The sequence below is a fragment of the Mesoplodon bidens genome (assembly GCF_964165515.1).
Source record: "Mesoplodon bidens genome assembly, chromosome: 2".
Taxonomy (NCBI): domain Eukaryota; kingdom Metazoa; phylum Chordata; class Mammalia; order Artiodactyla; family Ziphiidae; genus Mesoplodon; species Mesoplodon bidens.
This window is the reverse complement of record NC_138177.1, coordinates 55630830-55643234: the sequence shown is the minus strand read 5'-3', so window position 1 is coordinate 55643234 and position 12405 is coordinate 55630830. Positions and strand designations below refer to the sequence as shown.

The 12405-nt window shown below is 44.5% G+C and overlaps 1 protein-coding gene across 2 annotated transcripts in view; it reads left to right on the top strand.

Moving 5' to 3' along the window:
* Positions 1-1852: 1852 nt before the first annotated feature.
* The window catches only part of KCNH1 (potassium voltage-gated channel subfamily H member 1), a gene marked incomplete at its 5' end in the record, with an annotated part of 415511 nt that continues 404958 nt past the window's right edge, over positions 1853-12405 (top strand). For both annotated transcript variants that reach the window (XM_081224401.1, XM_081224400.1), the window contains one exon: positions 1853-1931. In XM_081224401.1, the coding sequence (XP_081080527.1) occupies positions 1853-1931 (79 nt within the window). The remainder of the gene's footprint in view (positions 1932-12405) is intronic.

The window sequence follows — 12405 nt, the reverse complement described above, 5'->3', positions numbered from 1 at the left end:
CACCACTGAACCAACTCAGCATCAATACATTTCAAAGGTCTCATCGACTCTGTTGTCTCATTTGTAATAGAACAAAGAACCACTAGACGGAGCTAGGGTTTAAGAAATCACAGCTCTGGGTTGGTGACAGCTGTGCCGGTTAGAATGTTATCTTATGGAAGAAGTGTATCATTACTGATTTCAAAGCCCATGCAAGCCTTCCTAACTCTGCAAACAGCCGTCATTTGTTTATTTTGTGTCTCCACAAGATGAGACACAGGGTGATGTCTGTAATGGCCCAATTTATTTAGTCACTCTAATGATGACGTCTGACCTTGGTGTAGTACTTCACAATTTAGAGTGTTGTCCCCTACATAATTACGTTTGATCTTCACAGCAACTCTGAGAGATTGCTGGGCAAGAATTAGTTCCTCTGTTTTGGAGATGAATAAACTTGAGATGGTATCTGCAATACATTAGGATGTGTCAGGATGGTTAACCCAGACAACTGAGGTTGCACAGTTTTTTTTCCTCTTACATCCCTGTGTAGACTGTTGGTTGCCCCAGCCTGGAACTAACTAGAATACTATCAACTCATTCTTTTTGTGGGGCATTTCTTTAGTCTCTGATCACACACCTTCTGGGGACACATAGTGAAAAGACAGATAAAGCCTATGTGCAGGTAGAAATCTCCCAAAACTGATGAACAAACTTGTCTGAGCTCCTGCCCAGAAACCTTGGGTTGATGTGATTCTTATAACAGGAGGCAGATATGAAGACCAGCACATCATCCTCAGCAGGGTGGCCCATCCACCAAGCCAAGGCTGCGCTTTTTAATTGATGTCAAATGTCCAGGGAAGCTGCACCCCCCCATGCCTGCACCCCCCCCCCAGCATTTGCCCTCAGAGAGAAGCCCCCCTGTTTATAAGTTTGTCAGACACACTGTTCCTGTGTCCTAATGTCACACACTGATCATAACAGGTTGTGCTTCAGCTAAAAAAAAAAAAAAACTTTCTGTATATATACATGTATTTTCTTGGTCTTTTAGTAAAATATTCTCTGGATAAGAGTGGAAATCAAGTCAGTCAGCAAGGAAACTTGTCAAACGTCTAGAGCCTGCTTTTTTGCCTTTGGTTATCTTTAAGAACAAACCAAGACAGCTCTTCTGGAGCTCACCCAGTCACTCTGCAAGTCTGACCGCTTACAGTGCTTCATTAATTAGTGGTCAAACACTGGCTTCAGAATCCAGGTGGGGCAACTTTCACAACTGAGGCTAAGAAATGCTAGGGGCCAGCAGGAAGGTGTTCTAAGAGCCTCAGCGGTCCCAAGGGCTCCAGCCTGAAACGGAGCAAACGAGGAGAGGTACTGCAACATGCTCCCCCTCGACTCCGTGCGACATCGTCGCAGACAGCTGTTCCTCTATTCTCCTCTCTATCCAGCCCAAGACGCGTCCTGAACAGGTTTCCCGGCTGTGCCCAGAGGGTGGCGCTGCCCGCCCAGCCTTGGCCCACCGCCGCGTTCCGCTTCCCAGCCGCTGCGGGAGCGCCCCGCTAGGTCTCTCGCAGGCCGGCGGGGGGCACGCGCCCGGTAGGGGGCGCCGCGGGCCCGGGCGCGGCGGCTCCCTCCGCCCACCCGGAGGCGGCTGCGGCGAGGCGAGCCCCGCGCGAGTGCAGTGCGAGGCGGGCCGCGGGGAGGGAGGCGCGAAGAGGGCGCTAGGGCGGCAGCCGGTGGGAGCCGCCGCCCCTGCCCGGCCGGGTCCCCCTGGGGCGCATGGGGCGCTTCGAGCCGGGATCGCTCGTATGCCCCGCGCCCAGCTTGCTGCTGTCCTGAGAAGCCGCGCCGGGACGCCCCCAGACCCCGAGCTGCAGGGAGGATGACCATGGCCGGTGGCAGGAAGGGACTGGTGGCCCCGCAAAACACGTTTCTGGAGAATATTGTCCGGCGGTCCAATGGTAAGAGATGCATTCGGATTTGTTACCCCTGCTTTTTATCTGTGCCTTTATTGCAGACGCCTCCCGCCGCTCGGCGCCAGCAGATGCAGCAGAACCCCGGGGCTCTGATGGGAGCCGCGGCGCGGGCGCTGGGGGCTGCCTCCCCGGGGCTAGGAGAGATGGGCAGGGCAGGGCGGGGTCTGATGGGCCCCCATCCCAAGAGGAGAGCTCTCCTGGGGTCGCTTTTGGGGCCTTTCTCGCACCTTCTCGGTCTCATCTTCAGGGAGTGTGACAGTTGATGAGCAAAGTACTGGGAAAAGTAATGGGAAGCTGGTCTCATTAGGAACGGCAGCGCGTTCCCCCATCGGTACTGCCCGCCCCTCCACTTAGGCTCTCTGGGTTCTCTGGCCGTTCCCCACGGCGCCGCCTCTACCGGGAGAGAGCCCCAGTAGAGACCCGCAACTCCGAGTCCCGGCCCCCGAGTGGTGGGAGGATGCGGCTGCTTCCACCTTCCATCCAGGCAGCTGAAAAGTACGAATGTAGGGACGTGGGAACCTAGGGACGGGCTACAGGCTGCCCGATTCCACCTCCTCAGCCACCCAACCCTTCGAGGTTAAGTGAAGTCTCCTGAGGGGCAGAGTTTCCTGGACTCAGGTGGAAAGTGGAGGGACACAAGTGCAGAGCTGGCCAAGTGGTCACAGGTACAAACCTGTCGTCGTTCCTCTCTTCCAAACCACAGCAGTGTTTTATGTCTATAATTCTTGCTCCCCTATACATTCCCAAACTCACCAAACCTGTAAATGTATCTATTATTCAATAAAGCTGTGCTCCCAGATCCTCTCTTTCCCAGCGGCGTTAAGACGGTATGAAGCGGTGGGAGGCGAGAGTCCTAGGAGCAGAGATGGAATGGAAACATTTCAAAAGCCTTTAGTACCCACAGCAAAGCTTCCCGGCTAAAGCACTTACAGAGCAAACAGGAACCCAGCAGTTGGAAGGTGCAATGCACACCCGTTCATCAAAGGGCTAAAATGAAAGAGGACAAGCCTAGAGATGCTCTTTACAGGCTCCTGGACCACTGTCGTTCCAGAGACAGATGACATTCTATTAGGAGGAGGTGAAGAGCCAACTCAGGAAATGGGCTTTAAAAATGTGTAAATACCACCATTACCGAGCCTTAAGGAGCTTGTGTTAAAACTATGTGCTTCTATTGGGATTTAGTTAGGGATTCAGGGGAAGGGCATGAAAGTGACTTATGCTACTAGGAAATACTCTTTAATTTAAAAAGTGATTTAAGTTTATCTTATAATAAAAACTTAGCAACTAGGATAGCAAATCGTCATGTATTATTCAAGTACTTAAAAAATGATCATTTATCGTGTGACTTGAAGAATTTTGTGTCAATCACCTTTCCTTTCAAGGACTTCCTCACTCAAATTAAGGTGGCTTTTAGAACAAGGTCACAGCCATTACCTGGGGAGGGAAGGGGATGATAATTTCTACATGAACAGCCACAATGAACCCTTCTACCATGAAAAAGCTGGAGGTGTTCGTGGCTTTTTAAGTAAAATCACCATCTAAGAGTTAATTTGCTGTGAGTGCTTTGTTGTTGGCCTGTTGAGGGAGATGAAGAGAATCTTGCTATTTGGGGATCCCATTGCCAGTGACATAAACTTTCTCAGAAATATCAATGACAATTCCATTTTTTGGAGAAGAGGCAGTGTTCTTTAAGTTAGAGGTGAAACTGCGTCTAACATTTACCTTATTCTGTTTTTGAGTGGAGAGAGCAGCAAGAGAATCTTAAACGTAGCAATCACAAGGTTCCTTAGGCTTGCTGGAGGAATTTAAGAATCCTAGAGCTAATACCACAATAAAATAATAAAAACCATGAATTCTGGAGCTGACACAATTACAAAAAATCCTGGAGCTGAGAAGGCAGAATACCTTCTAGCTTAGTTGATCTTCTTGGACACCCCCCTTCCCCCCACCGTAAGCAGGCATAGCCTGTCAATAGAATAAGTGCCTGGCAGCATTGTTAGCACTGACCTTTTAATTTCAGCACCAATTCCAACAGCTTGACTCTGATTAACCAACCAACCAAACAACATCAACAACAAAACCAAAACATCTTGGGAGGAGAGGTGGATGAACATTTAAAATGATCTATTATTTCAGAAAGACTGTGATCTTGAAATGTGGGATTTAAGTTTTTAGTGACCCCTTTCATTGGATTTCCTGAACCCAAAGAGAAAAAACAATTTGGACCCTTGGAAATATCACAGTATCTATAAGCATTATGTTATTTTACTGTGATGGAAAAAAATCTATTTAAAAATATTGATTGTCTCCTAAAATCCACCAGCCCCTTTTTGGAGGGGGGGCATTAAAGTATTTAAATAGCATTTTACCTTAAAACAGCAATACTTTATTTATTTATTATTTTTATTGGAGTATAATTGCTTTACAGTGGTGTGTTAGTTTCTGCTTTATAACAAAGTGAATCAGCTATATGTATACATACATCCCCATATCTCCTTCCTCTTGCGTCTCCCTCCTACCGCCCCTATCCCACCCCTCTAGGTGGTCACAAAGCACCGAGCTGATCTCCCCGTGCAATGCGGCTGCTTCCCACTAGCTATCTATTTTACGTTTGGTAGTGTATATATGTTCATGCCACTCTCTCACTTCGTCCCAGTTTACCCTTCCCCCTTCTCATGTCCTCAAATACATTCTCTACGTCTTCGTCTCTATTCCTGTCCCACCCCTAGGCTCTTCAGAACCATTTTTTTTTCTTTTTAGATTCCATATGTATGTGTTAGCATACGGTATTTGTTTTTCTGACTTCCTTCACTCTGTATGACAGACTCTAGGTCCATCCACCTCACTACAAATAACTCAATTTCGTTTCTTTTTATGGCTGAGTAATATTCCATTGTATATATGTGCCACATCTTTTTTATCCATTCATCTGTCAGTGGACACTTAGGTTGCTTCCAAGTCCTGGCTATTGTAAATAGAGCAAAATAGCAATACTTTCTGATCATTTTATTAGGTATTTTCTCCTAGTGGCTCTATGCAGTATTATTGTTCCTCTTTTACAGATCAAAAAACTGAGTCCCAAGAATATTAAGTGACTTATTGAAAGTGGCAGACAGACAGTGCCTGAGGCAGTTCTTTAGAGGGGATCATTCATCCTTCTTGTAGCATCATTGTTTCTCCAGCCATTATGACTTAGCCTGTGGAACTGTTTTTATCATCCTTAAAAAAATCTCTCATTATATGCTAATGGATAATAGAACGGGCTTTGTTCTGGGACATTTGAATATCTGGTGTCTGGGAAATCATCAAACTGTCGGCTGAGAGAGATCTTAGGTGCTCTGTCATCTGCCTTTCCTTCCCTATCATTGTATAAATGAAGAAATGAAAGCAAGTGCACTTTCTCAAATACTTAAGGGCAGAACTGATGAGACCCTAAGCCCCTTGACCCCAGCGTCATGTTCCTTATGGTACACCATGAAACGATCTTCCTTGTATTACCATTATTTTCTCTAGAGGAGCACAGTTTCCCAGTGGAGATTAAATAAAATGTTATAACAACAGGAACAGCATCCATTTTGGCTAACAGCCATGCCACCACATCCAAACAGAATAATAGGGCAAAGAAGAATCTAATTCTGTTTCAAGGAAGGACAGTATTTTCACCTTTGTCAATGGTTTAGTTGGAGCCATAGGGAGGATAACGGCACTTATCTGTGCGCCCGTTGTAAAGTATTAAGTTACTTTTCATGGAATATCCCTTTGATGCTCATAAGCCAGCAAAGGAGATGCAGTGTCTCCATTTTGGATTTCAGGAACTAAGAATCCTCAGGTTAAGTAATTTACCTACAGCTGGTTAGTAAGAGGCAGAGTTAGAAAAAGGCAGTTAGAGGCAGCTCAGGGAGTAGTCAGCAGTCATTACTGGTTTGTTCATTCAACAAAGATTTATTGAGCATATTTATTGGACACTGGGGACATAGTGGAAAACAAGAAATCCTCCTTACCCTTAGTAAGTTACATTCTACTGAATCTTGGTCCAAGGATCCTGCCCCTGTTCCACAATGTTTCCTGGCTGCAACTCTTATTTAAACCTGACATTGTATTTTAAAAAAAGTTTAAAAGATTACTGGTCTTGGTGGCACTAAAATCTAGTTTAACTTTCTTTGATATATTCTGAAACCATTTGAAGGTGAGATTTGATAATTATCTGTTTTTTTTTGCATAGTTGTAAGTAATCAGAAGGAATAATTAGCACCCTAGATGGGGTTTGATTTTGCTTATGATCATTTCAGATCCTTCTATTGACTTCATGGCCACATAGGCAAAGCCAGCCTGTTTCTCTTTATATTCATGGTTGGAAAGTGTTATTCCAGAATATTTTTTGATGGTTGCTTAAATCTGTAGGCACTTACTGTCAGAATGCTCACTGAAGCAAATAGATCTGTCTTAGGAAGGCTGGCAGGCCTCAGTGCCAGGAAACTACAAAAATATTACCCTAAATGGTCCCATTCTAGGCGGAACATATGTTTTAGTGTTCGGAAACCTATATCAAACAATTGTAGGTGCCAGTTAAGAACCCGTGCATGTTAGCAGGAGTGAAGCACAACACATTTTGGCACAGATTTATGTACATGTATAATTTACAGATTGCTAAATCAGCTGTGTTTTTGTAACAGTCAAGTTGCTTCAGGTTGTTGATGTTAAGTAGTTAGCAAACAGGGTGAGAGCCATGGGTAATGTTGTGTCTCAGAGAGGGGCTGAGCCATGGGAATATTTATAAAACAGAACACTGGTTAAAATCCATTGTTACTCTGAATGGGCAGTGGGCGATAATCTGGATTACTACCAGTTCAACAGAGCTTGTTTTTTTCTTGTAATATGTTCTAAGATAACCTTCAACCCTGGCTCAGCTGTCTTTCTCTGAAAGAGTCAAAAGTTTAATCTATTGACTGACATTGGCTGGGGGATTGACAGGATGAAGCCTTGTGATTTAACGTAAGGCAACAAGGTTTCTAAACGCCATGATTTTTATAAAATCCATATATTTTAATAATCTCTCATAAAAGAATAGATGCATTTGAGGAACACTGTGGTAAATGGACTCTTTGGCTTCGTTCTTTCCAACACCAGCTCTTCATTTATGATTGGGCTTCCTTTGGCAGTGGTTTCTTCAGCATTACCTTGAAGCTCCTCAATTTGTCCCTTCCTCTTTATTTTTTGTTAGATAGTTAATGGCTTGTAAATGAACATTTAAAACATACTTTAGTTATTTATTCAAAGAAGCCCTTTTTGTAAAGTGAGTATCTGCTTTATACATTCAGGGTATTTGGACCATGGTTGTAGTTGCTGTTGTTTTCTCTTTAAGTGGTTACACCTATAACTGGTGAGAAAGAGAAATAGAATCACAGAATCTTAGGTCTGAAGGGACATACTTTGCAATTCCTTTTCCAGTGTTTGAATCTTCTGCAGAGCATCCCTCCCATTCACTTTTCTTTCTTAAGCAACTGTAATTGTGAACCGGTTTCTTCCCCTCCCTTCCCTCCTTCCCTTCCTCCTTCTTTCTTTTTATCATCATTGTCTGGTCTCACCAAAATCTGCCCTCTTACAGAAACTGCTCATTCCGAGTCTGCCCTGTGGAACAAAACCTAGCCCATTCCTCTTTCCACCTGAAAACCATCTTTTTGGTAGTTTAATAACAGTTATCTTGTCTCCATTCCTCTCCCTTGTTTTTATAAAACCTTTTTTATTGTTTAATACCATAATAAAAAAGCGCATAAAATAATTTTGTGCAGCTTAACACATTTGTGTAAAGTAAATACCGTGCTGTCACCATGTAAGCGACATCTTGCCAGCTCTCCAGAATCCCCGGGACCCTTCCTGTTCCCAACTCTGTTACTCCCCAAAGGGAGACATCTCCTGAGTTTGTGGTGATCATAAGTTCCTCATAATTTTTCCCCATATTTTTACCACCTTGTTTTGCATTCCTGGACACTACAGTTTATTTTTGTCTGTTTTTGAGCTTTGTATGTGTGGGACCATACAGCATGGATCCTTTGTCAGTTGGAGATTCATCCCTGTCGTTGCATGTACTGGCATCAGCTCATTTTCACTGTATAGTACTTTATGGTATGACCATACCACACATTGTATTTATCCATTCTGCTGTTGATGGTCACGTGTTGCTTTGTAAACTGGCCCCCTTACAGGGATGGCAAGGAGAGATGGAAGAAAGAGGCAGACCACTCCAGATTGGTAGGTGGCAGGTTTAATAAGCAAGGGAACTTACTTACCAGGCACGTCGTGGGCACTGCAAGACGAGTAGATCTCTGCACCCACCTGCCAAAACTTAAAGCTTAAATAGAGGCCTTAACTGGGTTAAGTCACATATTCTGTCTACATGGTCTCAACAACACCTTCCTCTCTCCTTGGAACCGCTCCTACTGTGGGAGTGGTGGGCAGAGTGTACATTCCAAGGACAGGGGAGGGGGTGAGGAGTCTCTGCCTGGGTCCGGTTCAAGGGTCAACTAGCGGTCATGTCCTCTCGCTGACCTCCTCCAACAACGTGTGAGTTGTTACCAGATTTTTGCTATTACTGATGCTACAAATATTCTTGCACATGTCTTTTGGGCATATATTGGATGTGTACTCCCACTAGCAGTGTATGAGAGTTTTCATCACTCCACAACATACCCTTGCCAACACTTGCTATTTTCTCCTTAATAATGGCATTGCCCAAACAATCTAGTAAAACAGGGTCACTTAGGGTGATGTTAGTAGTGACCACATGATCAAAATGAAATGAAAACAGAACTTGCCCTTGTCCTTTGGGAGGCTTCACTATCTACTGTGTATTTAAATGCTATTACAGCATGAATTCCCTCACCGTAATGGTAAATGACATGAAAGACTCGCACAGAACTGTGTGCAAAGGACACATGCAAGTGAGTGTGTGTGTGTGTGTTTGGGAGACTCATTTTCTTAAATTGAGAAGCCTTGCGGACATATTATGTAAGAATTGTGAGCTGGAAGTGAGAAGGGACTAGGAGGTGAATGACATGTTTATTTTAGTGAAAGAAATAAAAGAAAATGACTGAAGGAGGGGTGCCGATTTCATGGAGGAATCAAAAAATCAAAGACAAATGAAAATGAAAAGCCAAGACTAGCTTACGGTCCGGTTTCATAGACATGGCAGACCTCCTTTGTGTCACATACTGTGCTAGAGACTGGGACTCGCAAAAGTGAGTGAGATGTTTGTGAAGCTGGGGCTCATTGAGGAGTGCGTGTTGAAGATCAATGTGCATTGCAAACTTGCCAAAAATTTAAGAGATGCTATACCAATTCAATACTCACCACACATTTTTTTTCCATTGTAAACATCTCACCCCAAATTATTCTGAGATTTTATATCTATTTATTTTTTTGTGAGATTTGATGTGGGATAACCAGATCCCTTACGTTAACTTAAAGGGGAAGATTGCAGGATGTGTGAAGCTTTGTTTTGATGTGGTGGAAGTTTTCTTAACAACCTCTCCCTCCTCTGGGATGTCCCATTGCCCTGTCTTCTTTGGCATGAGGTTTTGGGTTGCTTACCCATTGCTGTACGTTTCCAGCCTACCTTAGATGCTGGAATTTGTCTGATGCTCTGGCTGTTCTCTGTGCAAGTGCAGTCTTGCTGAACAGGTTGCAGTTTGGCTAACTTCCGTGTCTCCCTCAGTTCTCCTGGTCTCGGCTCTAACAGTCATGTGTGGCTGTTAAGGACAAAACTACTTAGCTCTTCTGATTGGATATTAGAGAATTATGCCAATTATCAGAATCGGTTTGCTTACTCATCCTAAGATTGTTCATTCTGTCAATTAAAATGACAACTCTTTTGATTAGTCCTATGTTGCATAAAACTGTTGTTCTGAAATTAACGGAGTCAATCCTGTAATTATTAATGTTAACAATTAATTGAGAGTTCCTCAAGGCTCTCATTTCTCATAGCTTCTTAAAGGGTCTATGATGACATTAGGTGCTTCTGTAAAGAAGAAGGATGGCCTCTTGTTACTTCCTTCTTCCCTTAAAGCAATGATGTAGGCACCCGCCACCAGCATTCTCAGAGGACTGGAGTCAGCATTTGAAAGATGATACTATTTTGGCAAATTTTACCACTATTTATCTCCTGCTTAACTTAGGTTTCTATTAAGAGTGAATTTGGAAAGCATATTTTAGAGTAGAGCTTTATAACTATGGCAAAGAAAATGGAGTTGAGGGATAAAACTATATTTATTTTATCTACGTAGGTTTCTAAGTTTACATTTTCTTTACTTTTGTTTCCTCTCAGCATTGTTGGGACGGAATTGATTAGAGTTCCATGATGCAATCTGTAAGGCTGTTCTTTGAGTGTCTACAAGGGCCAGTGCACTGCTTATCTTCTCTGTACCTCCCTCGGGCCATTCTCTTCTGTAACCTGTTCTGCAGCCTGGGAGGCTGACCCACACGGCTTATGTCAATAGGCTCCCTTGCTTCCTGTCTGGCTTCACACCACCATGAGATGGGGAAGGAGGGGTGGGAGTTTGTAGTATTTATTCTCCTCGTTTACTCTTTGCAAGGTCATCAGTGTAGCCTATCTGTTTTACCTTGATTAAAGGTTACATCTGCAGCTTGCTCTCTTTGGGTTTGGGTGAACCTCAAAATTTGTAACTGTTGCTAACCCTGGGGGTCCTTCTGTCTCTGAAGTTTTCCTCCGTGGAGTGCTGGGGCAGGTGCAGCTGGCTGGTCCTACCTCTCAAGATCTGGTCGTGCCCATCTTTTCCCTATTCCTGGTTCAGGGACTTCATCTTGATAGCTTGAACTCTGCCATGTGGGAGTATTTACACCTCAGAAATTGGCAAATGGTATAAATCAGGGCTTTTTCTCCCCCAGAGAGTTATACTAGTTGTAAACACCAATTATAATTATGGGTTAAAACCATGACCTCGCACAGATTAAACAGCCTTTCTCACATGTGCGCCTGGCAGTGAGCCAAAGGTTTTACATGTCTCATCTCCTCTAATCTCACTATGACTCTATGCTGTGGGCACTCACTATTCCCACTGCAGGAACTCAGGTTTAATAAAGAGATTAAGTAAATTGGTTTGGTTAATTTCTAGTGGTAGAATCTCTAGGAACTTGTTAGGAATGCAAATTCTTGGGCCGTACCTTATATCTAGTGAATCAGAAACTTGGGGGATGGGGCCCAGTTACCTGGGTTTTATTCAGTCCTCCAGGCAATTCTGGTGGATGTCGCAGTTGCAGGACTACTGCTTCCAAGCCAACCCATGAGTCTCTTTACTTGAGAGGTAACTAAGTGGCTGCCAGGGTGTGTGGATGGAGGAGGCCGTGTGTTCCAGGGTGAGTGGACTTTTTCTCTATAGACTTTCAACTGGTTTCCCAGTTTTTGCTCAGATCCCATTCCTACCTGAGGTAGTAACTACTAGCATTTCAAGGTCCTGAGTCTCATCAGCCCCCTCCTTTTCCAGATCCCTTTGGAATTTTAAAATTGGCTTCTTCTGTAGCACATCGTCCTCTATCTACTTTTCATCTTCCAGAAACTGAGCTCATGCCTGCTGGTGACTCTTCTCTTGTTGTGTGTATATCTCTTGAATTTCTCAGCTATCATTCAAGATGAGGAAGTAAATGCATGTGCTCAATCTGCCATTTTGAAACAATAATTGGTAGTGTTAAAAGACGAAGGAGGTCCTAAATTCTAGCCATTCTCGTTGGGTCAGGTAAAATTCCCCTTGATACTTTTCCCACCTGGCTAGACCATCCAGGGATAGTGCTCCTGCTCACTCACTGTGCCACCTTTCTCCGTTATTCTTGTCAAATGATAAAACTAAAGCAATTTAGTAACGACTTCGATGTCCTTTATTTAAGGGAAAACAATCCTTTTTTGGATGGACTGGGGGAGTGCAGGGCCTTACCAGCCGTGGAACACTCTTCCCGAGGGATCTGAGGCAGGAGCGGGTTTTGTTGTTTTTTTTTTTTTTGCGGTACGCGGGCCTCTCACTGTTGGGGCCCCTCCCGTTGCGGAGCACAGGCTCCGGACGCGCAGGCTCAGCGGCCATGGCTCACGGGCCCAGCTGCTCCGCGGCATGTGGGATCTTCCCAGACCGGGACACGATCCTGCGTCCCCTCCATCGGCAGGCGGACTCTAAACCACTGCGCCACCAGGGCAGCCCAGGAGCAAGTTTTATAGAGCATTAGGAGAGGCATCTCAGACCCGGGGCATGTTTGCCTGGGAGGTTGCGGATTTCCTTAGAAGGCTAGCTGGTCCTGCTTTCTAGGGTAAGGTGAGCCAGCTCAAGCTGCGTTGGAGGATTGTGACCAGTGTTAGGTTTCCTTGACAGTGATTTGTTTCCCATAAGTTCAGGCTGACTTAGGTTGAGATCTGTGATGTGGGCCACTGGAGTGGCCTCTGTTTCGTGGGTCCTGATACAGG